Source organism: Primulina eburnea, chromosome 3 (genome assembly GCF_022965805.1).
Source record: "Primulina eburnea isolate SZY01 chromosome 3, ASM2296580v1, whole genome shotgun sequence".
Taxonomy (NCBI): domain Eukaryota; kingdom Viridiplantae; phylum Streptophyta; class Magnoliopsida; order Lamiales; family Gesneriaceae; genus Primulina; species Primulina eburnea.
This window is the reverse complement of record NC_133103.1, coordinates 421,808-440,118: the sequence shown is the minus strand read 5'-3', so window position 1 is coordinate 440,118 and position 18,311 is coordinate 421,808. Positions and strand designations below refer to the sequence as shown.

At 33.4% G+C, this 18,311-nt stretch overlaps 2 protein-coding genes and 1 pseudogene across 2 annotated transcripts; 1 reads left to right on the top strand and 2 right to left on the bottom strand.

Moving 5' to 3' along the window:
- Positions 1-944: 944 nt before the first annotated feature.
- LOC140825017 (protein NDL2-like) lies at positions 945-4,960 on the top strand. The gene is made up of 11 exons (XM_073186487.1): positions 945-1,146; positions 2,191-2,290; positions 2,743-2,840; positions 2,956-3,044; positions 3,267-3,327; positions 3,410-3,496; positions 3,600-3,677; positions 3,757-3,813; positions 3,921-3,976; positions 4,177-4,312; positions 4,417-4,960. The coding sequence occupies exons 1-11, from the start codon at positions 1,087-1,089 to the stop codon at positions 4,642-4,644; spliced, it is 1,050 nt and encodes a 349-aa protein (XP_073042588.1). The 5' UTR covers positions 945-1,086; the 3' UTR covers positions 4,645-4,960.
- Positions 4,961-5,491: 531 nt separating this feature from the next.
- Positions 5,492-9,544, bottom strand: LOC140825016 (homeobox protein ATH1-like; annotated as a pseudogene).
- Positions 9,545-14,208: 4,664 nt separating this feature from the next.
- On the bottom strand, positions 14,209-15,029 carry LOC140827950 (abscisic acid receptor PYL2-like). Its single transcript, XM_073190914.1, has one exon. The coding sequence runs from the start codon at positions 14,970-14,972 to the stop codon at positions 14,421-14,423; it is 552 nt and encodes a 183-aa protein (XP_073047015.1). The 5' UTR covers positions 14,973-15,029; the 3' UTR covers positions 14,209-14,420.
- Between the last annotated feature and the right edge of the window lie 3,282 nt (positions 15,030-18,311).

Here is an 18,311-nt window from a genome sequence, read left to right as displayed (position 1 = left end):
GTCAGTGTAAGAAAGCCTAAAGTTTTTTTTTTTTAAAAAAATTTGTTTCAAGTTGAAACCTTAGAAGCTATATATTAATTTTCCCCAAAAGTAGTCCTTGTGATGCATGGGAGGGAAAGTAACAATTATCTTACTGAAATTATTAAATTTAAGTACTCATTTATAAATTTTTTTTATGGAAAATAGCACGATATATTAGGAGAAGTCAGCATATTTATAAATATTTTATGGAAAATAGCACGATATATTAGGAGAAGTCACCATATGTTTATAGCAAGATGACTTTTTATTGATTATCCATTTTAGTGTATACACATTAATCTAATGTTAATACGAAGACTGACTAATTTTCTTGAAGTTGGTCCAATAAAAATTAATTATGTTGAAATTACTTTACTGGCTATGCTAATTTCAACGAGAATATCAATAGTTAACGTAAGTTTTTTAACATGACAACGCATTCAAAACACCAATTTTTAATTTCTCGGAAAAAAAAAATTATACCCACAAATTTTTAGGTGAAAAGGTGTCTTTAATTGAATACCGTTGAAAATTTCCCATAAAATGAAGCACAATTTATTACGTTTGAAAATAATTATTACATATTTGGTAAATAAAATGTGTCGAAAATAAGATTATTGAGAAAAAGACTCATCGCCATATTTTTTTTTTTGATTGTTATAATTGGTATATAAGTTAGTTATCCTCACCAATCTTTTATAAAGAACATAATGAAATTAATAATTATACTGGAAAGGGTATTTGTGTCATTCGATTGTGTCGGCCTATTTAAACCCTATTTAAAGTCCAATAAAGACATACAGGTTTGGGCCCACCCGTTTACTCAGAGAGCCCAAATCGTCGGTGACTCAGTTAACGTTGCGAGTCGGCTCACTAATTTTATTGCTACTAGTAATTACAAATAATACAAATTATTCTGCAAATCTCGTACAAAGAGAGAGAGAGAGAGAAGTGGATTGATATATATAAGGCTATGGAGGATGCCAAATCCAATGCGCCTCGAATTTGAGAGCAAAAGAGCTTTTAGAGAGAGAGAGAGATAGATTTTGAGGAGGAGAAATCGCAATGGCGGACTCCAGCGACTCTGTCTCTGTTGACATGGATTCCATTCCTCTCGCGGGGAAGGTCTAAAGTCAAACTGCGATCACTTTTGTGTGGAATTTCTTGATAATGCTTGTGTATTTATGTCCCGTGATACTTATGCGTGTTTACGTAGTTGTGCTGTGTTTTTTTTACAAGAATTTGGACAGGAATGAGTAGTTTTGGCAACTTTCTGTATGCTTCTTTTGCATTTATGTTAGAGGCTGAGTTGTGATCACATTTGGGGAATGGAGTTTATGTTTTCGTAAACTTTAATTCAGCAGTGCTTTTGATTTTGGGCAGCTAAATCTTCTTTCATTCTTTTTATGTACATATTGTATAAAATCGATATATAACTGCAGTTTTTCTATTTGTGGATTCGGATGATGAAAGGAACTTGTTTGAATAGCACTTTGCCGTTTTTAATTTATGAGCATTTGATGTTTGATCGAAGTTGGAATACGCGTTGTATTGCATTTTTTGCAGTAAGATTTTTTTTTCTTTTTGTGTATTCAACTATTTTGTATGCATTTTGTAACTTTCTTAATATTTTGTCTCTGATCACACAGAGGTATACTTGAATATGTACCTGTAGTTGCTTAATGGTTAATCTTTCGACATTATATACCAAAGAAGAAAAGATCTTTTGTTGAAGCATGGGCTGTTGAAGTTCAAGTTGGCAAATTGTTTTAAAAATGCGAATTAGATAAGCATCAACTGTGGAGAGTATCGTGTTTCCAAGATAAAAACTCATAATAAAGCATATATGTAGTGGAAATTATATGGAGATAGTTTCTCCTTTTTATTAATAGTAATCGAGTAGATTCTTTCTGGATGGAGAAAACAACAGGGTTGACCTTTGGTCCACTAAGAAATTGTGCTAATAATGTAGCTGGAATTCTTCAAAAAGTACCCTGCACATGGGAAAATTCTGTTGGGTCTCTTCATTTCTATTCATGAGATAGATCGTTCTTCTCAGGAATTTGGCATCAGAATTTAATTAGCTGGTGGAATATTTTGCCTTGATTGGACCCTTTATTTTTCCTGTATAGCTGTTTGACTAACTAAGCTTTTTATAATGGCTTGCAGGAGCATATCGTGAAAACTAGCTGTGGTTCTGTCTCAGTTTCAGTTTTTGGAGACCAAGACAAGCCTGCTTTAATTACTTATCCCGATTTAGCTTTAAACCGTGAGTAAAACATGCTAGAAATTAAATCGAAAAATGTTAATATTTTACTCATCCTGAGTCAAGGACCCTTGAATCATTTTCGGCCCCTTTGTTGTTCTTATTGAAGCCTAAGTTTCTGACCCTCATAGTTTTGTAGTGCGTCTGTTTGTTTCAACAGAATGCACAAGGTGGACTCTTGTTAATTCACATATATAAATTATAAAAGTATTTCTTCATGAATTCCTTTTTCTATTTTATCCGAATTGGTGCAAGATACCCAAGAAAATGAACCATCAATTATTTGAAATCATTCTATTCAAATCTTGAATTTATTGTTGTTGTTGTAACCCCAAAATTATGTCGCTGGCAGCTAGTTGAAGTATTTCATTTTAGTGGTTGCAAAATGCTTGTTAGATTTGGAAGAGTGGTGTTGACATCTAAATCCTCTTTCGTTTACATGTGCCACCAACCAGATATGTCCTGTTTCCAAGGATTGTTATTTTGTCCACAAGCATTTTCTCTTCTTCTTCACAACTTCTGTATCTACCATATCAGTCCTCCTGGGCATGAGGTATGTTCCCCGATTGCTTGATTATTCATCACTGACAAGTGGTGTGTGGATCATTGCTCCTAAGTATATATAATTGAACTGGCCCTTATATGGTAATTATGTAAAATTATTGCAGTTAGGAGCTGCCGTTGCTTGCCCCGAGGAACCCTTATTATCTGTCGATGATTTAGCTGATCAGATTGCTGAAATCCTTAATTATTTTGGGTAATATAAGTGTTAAAAAATTTCCCCCTCGCTGATTATTCTGCTCTTTGTTTTCCAACCCTTGTTTCTTTATTCAACCTTGTCGCCTGTGAAATTTATTGGAATTATGTTATCTTTTTAGAACATTCAACACTTGATAGGTTGGTTAGTTTGAAGTATATTTTGATATTGGCTTGATTTGATGCGCTGTATATGTTAATTTAACACACACACTCCCCCCAGCCTTGGTGCGGTGATGTGCCTGGGTGTAACAGCTGGAGCTTATATTATTACCTTGTTTGCTGTAAGTCATTCTTCTTCTTTGACTATCTCAATGTTTGTTTCTCTCTTTCTGCTAATCAAGGTTATGTGCCACTTAACTGCAGTTAAAGTACTCTCAGAGAGTTATGGGTTTGATTCTTGTTTCCCCACTATGCAAAGCACCATCTTGGACAGAGTGGTTTTGGAATAAGGTGAATTTTTCATAACATATTCTTAAAAGGAACCGTACTTGTTTCTCGTATTTCTTTGTTAGTGACTTTGCTTTTTCCCCCAACTGGTATATTGTATTGGCAGGTGATGTCAAATTTACTGTACATATGTGGCATGTGTGGCTTAGCGAAGGATTTATTGCTTATGCGGTATTTCAGCAAGGTATTCTCAGGCATCTATTTGATGTGACAGTATTATTTGAGATGTACATGAACTAATTGGATTTTAAATGGTTCCACAGGTAGTTCGTGGCAGTGTGGACGTACCAGAGTCAGATGTCGTCCAATCATGCAGAAGAGTGAGTGCCATGCTTTTTATTATTCCTCTATATTAGATGCAATCAAACTTCCTTAGTTTGGAATTTCTCTAAGTTCTGCCAAATCTTCTATAACAATAATTGTGCAGTTATTGGGAGAGAGGCAGAGTCCAAATGTGCTGCGGTTTCTTGAAGCCCTGAATGGGTACGTTCTTCCACTTTTACGTCAGCATTGAATACGGCAATTACAGAGAAACATAGTGAACTTAGTGAAGCCTTTTCCTCCCTAACATGAGCTCGACATAATCTTGCATGTTGCACCAAATGCATACCCACATAATCTTGCTGCATAGTATTTCTACCTTAGTCGTCTAAAGAATTGATCTTATCACCTTCTGCGGGCAGGAGACCAGACATCACTGATGGGTTAAGGAAACTACAGTGTCGATCCTTAATTTTTGTGGGAGAAAACTCTCCCTTCCACTACGAGGCCCTCCACATGACATCAAAGCTAGACAGGAGATTCAGTGCCCTGGTTGAGGTTTGCGACTCGCCCTTTGAAACTCTACATAACAGATTCCGGGAGCAATTATTTAATATTTATCCTCCAAATTGCACATGGTGTAGTCTTATAAGACCTTTCAGGTTCAAGCTTGTGGTTCAATGGTTACTGAAGAACAACCGGATGCAATGTTGATACCATTGGAATATTTCCTCATGGGGTTCGGCTTCTACAGACCATATCAATTCGATGTGAGCCCACGAAGCCCCTTGAGTCCAACGAGCATTGCCCCTGAACTCTTCTCACCAGAAAGCATGGGCGTGAAGTTAAAGCCAATCAAAACAAGATTCCATGGAGAATTACAGGTATAAGAACGTCGAAGCAAATTTTTGTAATCGATGAGTAACCAAAGATCAGCAAATTACAGGAGGCTTGTAGATAAAAGAGAGAGACAAATAATCTTATATTCATACAGGAGGAGGTACAAAGATAGAGGATGTAAGGTTCCCTAATATTTCTTGAATTTTTTACATTGTAATCATAAGTGTTAGTCGAGAATTAGTAAGTTATCCGTACATTTGTGGAACGATTCAAGTATTTGTTTATTAATATCTATAATAAAGTGGCGGGCGAAGAACATATTATCAGGGGTTGAGTTCAGCTAAATGAATTTAATATTTTGTTTTCCTTTGTCACACTATTGATGGCTCGTCAGTCGTTTTCGTTTGGTGATGCTTATGATGAGGAATGTTTTATTGTTTTTTAGTTCTACGACATCCGTAAATTGGCATCGACTTTCCTGTTAATTTAGGAATTCTTTATAACATACAGATATATTTTGAAAAATGATTGATGGATTTAATTAGAAGAAGTCATATGAAATTCAAATGATTTTTATTTCGAGTGTATTTGAAATTCACGATATTTTTTATTAAAATTGTATAGTTTGACACGAATTCCACGATTTGATCACATCAAAGAAAGACAATTTTAAATTCAGCATCTCAAATTTATACATCCAAACAACACATTTTTTCTTGATTTGTAACCCCTGAAAATATATATGTTCCCAAACACATTCAAATACAAGTTACTCGTATCCTTTCATTTAGTCTTCTTCAACCAAATTTAATTCATATGCAATTATTTCTGAAAATAAATTTCACGACGGCCTCGTTTGTTCACCATATATATCCTCACAAATCCTAGAAGTGGCTTGCCTGTACGATCTTATTGTATTCTTGAGTCATGCACACGCACTGACGCACATGTACACGCACTCTCGACTCTTCACATTGGATATCAGAAACTAAAATTGCAAGTTCTAAATATACAGTAATAACAATATGCTCCAAATTTCTACTGAAATTGATGATAATATCAATATAGAGTCGATCATTTGCTAAAGTATATATATATATATATATATATATATATATATATATATATATATATTTCATCCGTGTCAATTCATGGCAAATCTCCCGTTCTCGAAGAGAACATGACTTGTGCGGGTACCATTAGACTCCGTTGAGTCTTTCTTCTGTTCATCTCTGCATACATTTCCTCTATCATTGGTTTCCACAGCCGAACACGAGCATTTATAAACCAATTCGACACCTTGGAATTTCAACAAAGAAACAGTAAGAAATTCTTCTTTGCCTAAACCTGCTCAAGAGGGGAAAACAAAAAGATGTCTTTGGAGTTAGCATACCTGACTCCTTGTTAATCCGCTTTTCAATGCAAGAAGATGTTTCTCTGTATCTTTAGGGTACCTGTAATGACATCGTTCATCATTTACAGGAATTCGAGTTTTCTTAAAACACGCCATTATAGAAAAGTCTTCATCCAAAAATGCCATTAGGATCTGACCAAACAAAGCTGATGCTGTCAAAATTTAGGTATTTTAGATATCTTGCGAGTACAAAACCCATTCAACATGGCATAAACTTCAGTCATTTAACCATAATTCTCAAGTTACTGAGCCTTTTTCAAGCCTCTCCGAGTACGTGGTATCACATGAGAGAAGTCGCTTTAGGCTTAGCATGTAAACATACGAGAAAGGGGTAGTGTCGAAGATGCTTACGGATGAAGAAAATTTTGAAACATCCATGCCCTCAAAACCGACACAGATCTTTCAGGTAGTCCTCTTTGTGGCCTCCACAGCTGAGGATCTCTCTTCCTTAGCTGCTGGAGGCCCCATTGCTTTTGAACCAACGACATTTCAAATGACTTTTCTTGTAGTTCGCACTCAGTAAAGTTCGCACTAATTTCAAGAATGCGGCAGCTAATTCTCTCCCTAAGGTTTTTGTACATCGAAGCAATGGTAGGGAGAGCAAATCGAGCATGTATATTCGGCTCCAACTGTGTCACTGCGTGAAATGCAGATATTACCTGTGTGAACCTCATCCAAGCAGTGGTTGTATTGATCATCAACCTAATGACAACACAAGATTATACATAAAATCTAAGGGAGGAAAAATATAAATTGGAATGGTACACGAAATCTTGAAATAGTAATGGCTGTTATACCACTTGCAGTAAAGCCAGTAAATGTCTCTTCTTGGCTTCAACCCCTCTTTGTATGAGATTGTTTCGGGAAATGACCCCATACCCTCGGTCAATACCATCGGAAAAATCAAGGGCCGAGAATCCTTGTTCAGATGGACAACTTGAAGAAAACGAAACATTTATTCCATTGCCAATACAGGTGGATGTATAGCTTAAAAGGGCATAACGAGCAATTTCGGCAAGAATTTCTTGCATTGCCAGGAAAAATCTTGATCCAGAAAACAGTGATAGCTGAAGTGGCTTGTCAGAGTTAAAGCTCAACGACGGATTATTGCTGCTACAAGATGTTTGTTCTGATCCCACATGTTTTCTATGCAAAGCATAGCTTGTTACCGAGCTCATTTCGGAGCAATGTTCCCGAATCGAAGTTCCAGGAGCTACAGAACGTTGACACGTTGAAAGACTCGAGCACAACTCACTGTGAGAGGCAAGTGGACTACTGCCATCCATGCCCGCTGTATTTTCAGATAAAATCCATTCATTCGGGGCAGAGTTTTCAGTTCCATTTCTTCCCACGATTCTCCTAAAAAGTTCTTGACTTGTGAATTTATTGAAATTCCATTTAGTTCTCCGGTCAAAGTGTGAACCTTCGTAACCGTAATTCATAGTCTCAAAGGAAGAACTCGCAACATTGGAAGAGTGATTAGGAACAGTACAGTTTGGGTATTCGAGGAGATAAGCACAAGAATCCAGAGTTGTTAGCTTTTGTTGATCCTCAAAGGTGCCATATCTCGCAACTGAAACGGAGTGAAGGGCTGCAGCACCAGAAATAGGGATCCCCTCCATAAATAGCTCTGGACTTCGAAAGTTTCTTACGAAGGGATATGATGTTCCGACGGAGTAATCTCTAACAGCATCCGACCCTGAATGCACATTCCAAATTTCAACAGAACTTGCTGCCGCGGGACGAATCGGTATTTGCCCACAATCAGAATTGGGTAGAGGCAGAGAAAAACCAGTCACAACATTTGGACCTTGTCTATCAACCGAACCAGAATAATTGAGGGGCACTAAGGATGATCGCAGCATGCTTACATCAGCAGCAACAGAATGCAATCCACCAGCGTCTGTCTGCATATTTTTATGATTGGTTTTCTTCCAGTACTGAGTTGCAAGTAATAAAAATCTTGAAATTAAAACCTTTGCAACGATTCTGAGAATTGATATTTCTGTTTCAGATCATCTTGAAAAAAAGCCCATTCTCACCCTTGTGCATAGAATATTCCAGCAAAGAAAAGGGTGAACTAAGAAATAATTATTTCTCTCTCTCTCTCTTTTTTTTTGAAGTCTAACAAACGTAGATTCGTAATATATTCTTGTTATAGCTAAAAGGGAGTCGAGTGCTAAGTACGAAGATAGCATCAAAATCATCATTTCGACTTGTTTTATTCAAGAAATACACGTCAATATAATGAAACATGGAAAAGGAAACAAAGAAGAGGGTTATACGTTTACTTTCTTTGTAAAAGCTTGGAAGATGATTCAGTAAGAAATCATCACAGCTAAAGCAGTGCGGTGGTACGCCAGATCATCTTCAATTACTTTTCATGTACAGCATCAAAATCATTAAAATCGTTAATATTTTCTCGAATAGAGTGAGGTCGAATGCAGATGTAGTAATCAAGAAAATTAAACAAGTTCGATCGTACGTTAATGTTTGGCATTGAAACAGAAGTCTTAACAAATCGAACTTTTTTCAATCACATTGGTATATATTCATCTGAATGCTTTATAAATATAACAAAATCCAGCAATTTTCTCAAGGACAATGTCAAAATGACCAGAGATTACTTACACAAACCTTGTTATCTATCATAGGGGAGAGAGAACGGGCAGCTGGTTTTTCTTCAAGATTTCGCTGATAATAAGATGTAAAAGAGCTGAAATATTGGGCAAGTATAACAAAAATAATACTGACTTTTGGAATAAATAATAATTTAAAGGAAACAAATGATGTGTGCCAAATAACAGAGCCAAAATGAAGGAGAAAGTTTCTACACAGAATAAGAACAGGAAGGAAATCATTGGTTACCCTTTATATCCCTAAACAGGGTAAAAAATAAAAAACCAGTGACAGCGTTGAGGTGCGCTGTTTTTTTTACCTTTGTATAATAAAAAATAAAGTAGTAAGAAAGCTAACAACGAGCAAGTTCCTCGTGCAAAAACCAGTGCAAAGTACTCACCACTCAACCCCACCACTTTCATAAAAAACTACATAACAAAGAATAAAAGGCCAGACGCAAAAGGTGAGGTGCTTAATTTTCATGCATGAAGGAAAGAAAGGAAAAGAAAAAGGAGAGATTTATTTTCATTTTATCAAAGGATTCAAAAACCAAAAAACGGTGTGTTCAGAACCTCAGACCCCGTCAAGAATCATGATCTCCACAAGTACAAGCAATTCAATCTCCTCTCTTTCTTAAAAAGTCTCTTCTTTTCAACATGAAGAAGACTAATTAACCAGAGGGTTTTCATTTTCATCTCTTAAAACACAAAATGGCCATGTAATTGAAAGGACAATCACTATACAGACCAGCCCCATCAAAGGCAAGAAAGGAACTGTTGAAAAGCAGGAAAAAAGCAGAGAAGTAGGCAAATAGGGGGCGGGGGTTTGATAAAATGAATAAATGGACCCATTAAAAATAAGAGACAGATACTAAGAGACACAAAACAATAGAGTTATCGTGACAATAATATATATATATATATATATATATATATATATATAGATATATCGTATGCATGTTTCTACACAATGCCATTAATTATAATGTGTTGCTGCAGTTCCACTCATTTCTCATGTTGCAGCCTTTGGTTTAGAGTCTCCCTTTTTCGTCCCCCCTCTCTCTCCCTCTCTTGCTTACATAAACGCAAAATACGCACTTCTGATCTCTCCTCGTTACAATTAAAGCACACACAGCTCTGCTACCTTTCAGCCAGCAGTAAAAAAAATATACGGATTCCCCACTGCTCAAACCCCTGCACATGCCAGTATTTTTACTTATAGCGGAAGCATTTTCATGGGGATAAAAAAGGGCTTTACTTTTTAACCACAATCAGAAGTTAAAGAGAGCCAATGAGAGTAAATTAAGTTTGGTAAGAAAACAATATACTTTTGCCACTTGAACCAAACAACTAAACCCCTTCAAAGATTGTTGGTTGAAGAAAAAAAGTTTTTCACACTGTTGCACTACAGATACATCATAATAAATACAGTAGAGAAACGGGAATGTTTCAGAGAGAAACAGGAGGAATCGTACGATAGCGATGGTGATGATGATGCTAGCAAATTTGGAGGGGATCTCATCGGAAGTAAGATCTTTGACGAATTTATACGCGTCCATGCAATTAATTAAGTTGGATCGTGCAGACTTCAAAAGCATATGCTTCAACTTTAATGATAGACTCATAAACAGTAAATACGACGAACGTTACAATTTTCTAATTATAACATTAAATATAAATTAAGTGTAAACATATTGTTGACTAACTTATTTTTTATGATAAATAAACAATAATTTATTGTATTAGAACAAGATGACATTATTCGTGTATTCAAGTACTCGATCGTTCTTACAATGACAATGACAAAGACAAATAGCAACACACTATTAGTGTTCATGAGTAAATATATCTACCAGTAAAGGTACTCAACTAGTTACAACAAACTAATTTGTCACTTGCTAGGACCGCTCATATTATATTAAAATAACTCTCGATCGGACAAATATAAATATATTTGTGAAAATCAACAAATCAATCGATAATATATAATATAAATATTGCACATATCATACCAACTCTCATCTAACATAAGATATTTCATCAGTATGTTGTCTAACAACTTTGGTACAAAATGGACTTTTAAAAGTACAAAAACAGTAAATACATTAAATTGCATTTAATGAAAGCGGCGGCATGTAACAGTGATGTGTTCATATTGTCGGACTATAGTGCAAAAAGTCGTTGAACAAGAAAAATTACTCAAATACTTACGTGTATATAGAGAATGCAAGCAAAAAAAGATATATTCGATGAAAAAAAATCAAAAAGAAATCTTGCAAACTCAAAAAAAATTTATCACACTTTTTATATATATCATGAACTACTCACCAGCTTCTTCTTCAAGATATAATCATATCCAACTACAAGGATCACTTAAAGCTTGAAAACAATTACTCAGATCATTTTCTGTCAAAGACAATTCTAGGAGTTACAAACATTTTGAATATTATAATTCATTCTTTTTTATATCCAAGGTGTTTTGGTTTGAATGAAAATCTTAATCGACTGAATGTAAAGTTAAATTTGGATTTGGAGAATTGAAAAAAATTTACCCTTAAAGCAAGCACAACTAATTAAACACTTAAACACAAATTTAATACACAATAAATCAAACACAAATTAAATACCAATTTAAGACAATAAATGAAATACAAAGACAATTCCGACAATACACAACTCATAAATAAACCACTATTTTAAAGGTAATATTAGAACAATAAATTAAACATAATAAATTAAAATTAATACTTATCTAAAAAATAAACACAATAAATCAAACACACACATTTAACATTAACAATAAAATAAACATTAATTTAAGAAAATAAATTAAACGCAAGGATAATTTGGATAATACACAATTCAACTCAAATATATATGCATGCAGTTACACATTCATATTATTAATGATGATACTTATTCGTACAGACTTGAAGGGTAATTTTATAAAAACACAATTGAAAATCATAAAAAATCACAATTTTAAAGGTTACATCAGAACAATATATTAATAAAAAATGAACACAATAAATTAAAAGTAATAATAATATAAAAATAAACACAACAAATCAAACTTAAAACTAATAAAAATCTAAAAATAAACATAATAAATCAAACACTTAAATACAAAGTAGACTTGGAATTGACAGATGTATATTTATTATGAAAAATAATGTTTTTGATATAAAAAAATAATATTTTTTAATGACTTAGATTGAGTCGGATATCTGACGTTTCATAAAATTAATAAATGAGATGTCTTACAAGAGTTTTTGCGAGAAAATAAAAATAAGTTATCTATGTAATTCAAAATAAAAAATATAGATGAGCTCATTTGTTTGAAGCGCGAACTACACGAAAGCAACATTCTCGATCGATGTAAAGACGCACATATAATTTTTGGGCCATCGTTATTTATTTACTTACACACACAAAATGTCAGTTATATTTGGAGTAATATTGACACAAGAGTTATTATTATTGTAATTTTTGGGCCAATTGTAATGATTACGATATTGTATTTGAATTTAGTACTCAGAAAGAAAAAGGTCTTAATGATGAGCCGTATGTGGCTTATCCTACAAAATTAACAGCAAAGCATTAAATATAGAGGCGGCCCAGGTTTGTTGACCAGTCTATTGGGCTTGTTACTATGTAAACGATGAAATCGGAAGCTTGAAGATTTCAGGAAATATGTATCCACCCCACCCACCCCCACCCACCCCAAAGCTATAGCAAAACGTGAATGCCAGCCAGCTCTTCTCTCTCTCTCTCTCTCTCTCTCTCTCTCTCTCTATATATATATATATATATATATATATATATATATATATATATATATATATATATATATATATATATATATATATATTGTGAACATAATCTCAAAGGACACACAATCGTTTGTCTAACCAATAATTTAACCATAAGCAATAATTGAAATGAACATATTAGTGCTCTCCATGATCACATTTTTCATTGATTTAATCGTATCAATGAATGAGGTCAATAGTTCGTTTAATGACTGGGGGTGGGGTGGGGTGGGGTGGGTTGTGTTTAGTCAAATAGAAGAAATTTTCAAATTCACTATATTATACTATAGGAGACATAGCATTTAAAAAATCGGCTCCAAACTCAACTGCCTGATGACTTATTGGTTGGCCAGTATTGTTGAGACGGCTAATTTTTCAAAAAGAAGCCTTAGTTTTTTGTATGAAAGAATAAATAATAACAGCCCACATGAATGGTGATGGAAGTAAAACCAAAGTGGACATGGTGCTCACATGTCCCTCGAGGCAACTCACAAGTTTCTCAACATTTTCATATCTTTTTTACATGCTCTATTTTTTATTTTATAAAAAATAATATCGAGTCGTGAAACATGTGGTATCTCGAGTAAATTGTGATGTTTCAAAGTGTTTTTTACGTTCCGTCGGGATTTAAGATAATTATCTGAATGAATCAAAAAACAACATTCGAAATCTATTACCAAAATTAAAGATTTTTGCTTCTCTTTTGGTTTTCTTATAATTATGTTTAGCCAGCATAATAATGACATGATTATTCCAAAAATATGTTGGGGGTGTGTGTGTGTATTATCACCAAAAAAAAAGAAAAAAAAATCTAATGCAAGTTGCTTGCCCACTTGACATCAAAGCTATAATTCTTTTTCGTTGTTCACACATATATACAAACACCATATATATTACTTGATGAATTCTGTCTGGCACAACACACACTGAAAACAGATTAATTACATGGGAGAATAAAGCAACTTTTTTTTGATAATTTGGAGTTTATCCGTTGTTGTAATTTCTCAGACGGATGTGGTTTTGATATATAATAGGGTCTCGAGCTACTAAATATACATAGACAAAGAAAACAGCTCCCCAAGAGGTTTTGAGACTTACTATAAATAGATTCTCTCATCTCATTCATTCAAATATTATATTATATTATTATTAAAATGGCTCCCCCAACCCAAGTAAGGTTCACGCTCTCATTCTTGGATCTCGACTCTCGAGTCCCACTATTAATTGACCCCATACATTTGAAATTTCATACTACATTCCATCTTGTATTTGGATTTACAATCTATTCAAATATTTTTTTTGGGCTAATTAGATTCATTTTTTTATATTTTTATATAAGATGGATTCGAATTCAAATAATATCGAAAACCATTTGAATGAAATTTGGATAACTAATAGATAAATAAGTAAAATATAGATTTAAGATTTCATTCATTATTAACTATAAAATTATAATTCAAATCCAATCGATCCAAATTGAATTTCCAAAGTAGCTCGTTAAGAACTATGTATAAATGCATCTCGAAGTTAATTATTTTCGAGGTTTGAGAAATATATATATATATAAATTCATGAGCCGCCATAGTTAATTACGCTAATTCAATGGCATAGAGGTAGGATATTAATAATTCAGAGATGTATCTAATCACAATCACGAAGAAAAAGCATGGACGAAGAGATTAATTTTTTTTAATTTATTTTGAAATGGAAACCCTAATTAATGCATCCCACCACACTCATCGAACTACTCTTTAACAGTAACAGCTATACAAAATAAAAGATATATCTAACTCCAATTGCATCTTGAAAGAAACCCATTTGAGTTAATTTCTCACCACTGGATCATCAAGAAATTCAAAAGATAAAGAAGAAAACAACATTATTGTACCTTTAATTTCATAGATTCATTCTCCCAGTCCCAGCCAATCTTTCTTCACACCACCAAACAAAAAAAAAAAAGTTACAAAACTATAAAATTTGATTCAGTCTTTCCCATGCAAAGATGCTGTTGCCACGACTCCGAGTTTCTGAAGATTCAGCTTCACTACTGTATCTGTAAACATCTTTGTGTCCTCCTCCGTATTCCCTTCTGGTATATCTACGATGTACGATTCCAATACGATCGTATACACTTTCCCGTTTTTCTTGAAATCATTTACAGAGGTAACCGATCGATAATTGTTCAGCCTGTGTTCTCCCCCCACGACACGAAAGCTTAGTATGTGGTTTTGATCGTCGAGGATTTCGAGTCTCTCTGTGGATGTGGAGGCGGGGAGGCCGGAGACCACAGTCACCTCGCGTATGCTTCCGACGCCGCCGTCTCCGATGAGTCTGCAGCTCTTGATGAAGTGTTTGTAGCGTTGTGGGTTGTCGAAACGGCGGACCAGCGGCCACACGGCATCGACCGGCGCGTCGATGCGTTGAGTGATGAGGGATGTGCATGTGTTGGGGATTGGGTCGAAGGTGTGGTACGTGCGGATCACGTCCTCCAGCTGCGCGTACTCTTCTGTGGTTAGGCTTTGAGGGCTTTCCATGGATTGAATTAGCAAGGAGGAGTCTGGTGAGGAGAAAATTGTATTAGTTATATATTTATTGAGAGTGTTGGGTTGAGGGGTGGGTGGGAGGGAAATTAGAGAATTTCGCAGGGGTGGGAAATTGAATTAGAAAAAGTACAAGGGTTTTTGGATATATATGTTTTTATGTATTGTAAATAGGAGGAATGGATCAACGTTATGTGGGTAGAACGAACAAATACTGTACTTAAAATTTTATTAATGCAATATCCATCTTTTACCTACGATTTAATTGTTATGGCACATTCAATATATATGTTTGTGATAATGCTGATATTATATATATATATATATATATATATATATATTATATATATATATATATATATAATATAAGTGTGTATGAACATATTTGTATGACTTTTTTAAAACGGCTGTGACCAAAAAAAAAAAAAACAATATATAACAACAAAGAGAGATGATAAGATCAGTACTGAAATTGTGTGAATCATAAAAAGGTGACTTTGGACATTTATTAGCGGCCGGAGTTATTGGAATTTGGTTTATTCTTGGGGAAGACGAAAAAATGGGAGGAAAATAGTTAAAATGGGATAAGTGTGTGAACAAATATTACAAATTTAGAAAGCCTTAGATAATTAATTTAATAATAATAATAATAATGTTTGACGGCGTGAAAGGTTTTGGACTTATTAGCTACAAACTTTCATTCGAAGATAAAGTGGGTGGAATTCATTCTAATTAATTAATGATCTACAAATTTAAAGACCGAAAAATTATAATAAGAGATAAAAACCTAAATATTATCAAAATTTTCGTGTCGTTTCCCTGTCTTAACGAGCTTTATATAGCAGCTATGTGAATATATCACCACGTATATATTAATTGGTTAGGAATGGAAAATATTGATGCTGCAATATTAATTCTTTACTTGTAAATGTCCCATTAGGATCACCCCAAATTATGGGTGAAATAAACTGAAATCCGATGTCTATTCATGATTACTTCTACTTGTACCACTTTTGGTTTAAAATATATAAAATAAATGGTGGTGGGGTATGTTGAAATGGGAAAGCATGTGGTGCTCAAAATTATATTGAATTTGTATGACGTCGGCACTACGTCTCTCCGGGTTGGATATAATAATGGAAACACTCACGCTAACAAATACAAATTTCAAATCATGAAAAATTAGCACTCTCGCATTATAATATTATATTTTTTTATGATTAATGAAATTTCAAAGGTTAACAAGTCATAAATTCAAATTAGGCTTAGTGATTCATATTCGTGGTTGTATCCATGATTTTTTAATATCAAGCAAATACTATTTTTTAGACATCTATTGGTTCTTTTCAAAACAAAGAAGTCGGAATGTGGCACTGAATCAAATGACACACAAGGGAATCAAATAAGTAAGCTAAACAATTAAATGATATTCTATTCCATAAATTGGGAGGTTTTTTTGTTCAAATCACTCATCTTCATACATTATTCAATCACAAAAAGATCAAAAACATAAAGAAAAGAGCTTATATTATAAAGATCATTCAAGCAAGTGCTTAGACAATGAGGTCCATTTGTTAAAACTTTTAACAACAAAATAAAAATCATTGTCTCAGAGATACGAGAATATTTATTATATCAAACAGATAAACTAATACGTTATGTGTAGATTAGTTGATAATGTGACAAAATTTACGGAAACCCCTACCTAATTTAAACTTCACCCAACTGGATTCTTCACCACACCAGGCCCCACTTTGTCGTATATATATATATATATAAAGTATATTGTATTATAAATTTTTGGTGGCTCGCATCATTCCATTCTGGCGGGATTATTTTATATTTATTCACCACTTGGGCATTAAACTAATCCACCAATGAATGGGCTTCAATTGATGCTCTGGTGGGCCCAAGGCACGTGAGAAATTTTGTCATAATTAACGCATTAATTAAATTATTACAACGTACTGACATAAACACCTTAAATTTCTTTTTAAAAAAATTTTCCCACTGACGTGTACGTGTTTTATTTTCCAATATAGTATTTCTATTAATTCGTTTTTAATTAGGATCAGCTGTAAAATAATTATAAAAATATATTCGTAACAAGCGGCAAGTGAAACATATATATATATATATATATATATATATATATATATATATATATATATATATATATATATATATATATTCGGCAACCAATTAAGTCTTGATCCTGGAAGTTTCTAGCAATCTGGAGAAGAAAAAAGAGACGTTTTAATAAATAATTTCCATTATTGACCATCGAAAATGATAATTAATGCAACTAACTTCTTGAAATACTAAAAAACCGATTCTTAATTAAATATTTTAATTTCCTTTGTTTTCAGAAAGATTCATGCACTGACCAAACCCTGCGGCCAAGAGGCAGGCAGACCCGAATTTCATTATATTTATTTACCCCGGAGATCGAAGAAACAAGTTTCATTCTACATTTGTCATAAAAATCACCACCTTATTTTAAAACTTCAAATTTACAACATATACTGACTGACCTATATATCACATGCAGTTTTTTATACAGTTGAATCTAATATTAAGTATCCAATTATATCTCCCATTTACCAAAATTTTCAACGAAAACTAAAATATTTAGGTACATTACATTTAAGATTCTGAATAAACAAATATATGGCCTTCGATCGGGTTCTCAATGACAAATGTAACTAAATAAATCTAGAAATAATAATAATAAAAAAGGGGGGAATAATTAAGAAGACAACCGTCAGAAGCATCCAAGAGAAGTAGAAATACAAATGTATTTTCTTTTCATGTAGATATGATTGGAGTAAATCATGTGTGCTGTAAGGGTAATTTTCGGGAGGGGTGAGAATTTGAATTAATGAATAAAATTATATTGATAGGGGTGGAAATGATCGAAAATAGAATGGTGGCATTGTTTTTTGCTTTAAAGATTGAAGATTTTTTTGTTAAAACAAAAAAATTTGCAAAGTAAATCATATATTATGCAAGAAAGTGAATATCGCGACAATAAAATAAATAAAGATTATAGGCTAAAGATATTAAAATTGTAGCTATCAATGTGAACACAATGTGGACTCCATCAAAATTTAAGCCAATTGTTGGTCTTGTTTTTTGTGATTCCAGATATTTGTTTTTTTTAAATGAATTTTTACTGAAAATATAGCTAGTGAGTTATTTAAAAAAACATAAAATTTAATATAACGATACATGATTATTGACTTTTCAATGTTAAAAAAATAACAGGACAAAAAACAATATTTTGATATTGGGGAGAAAATTAATAAAAACAGCTCAAGAATAAAAATGAGT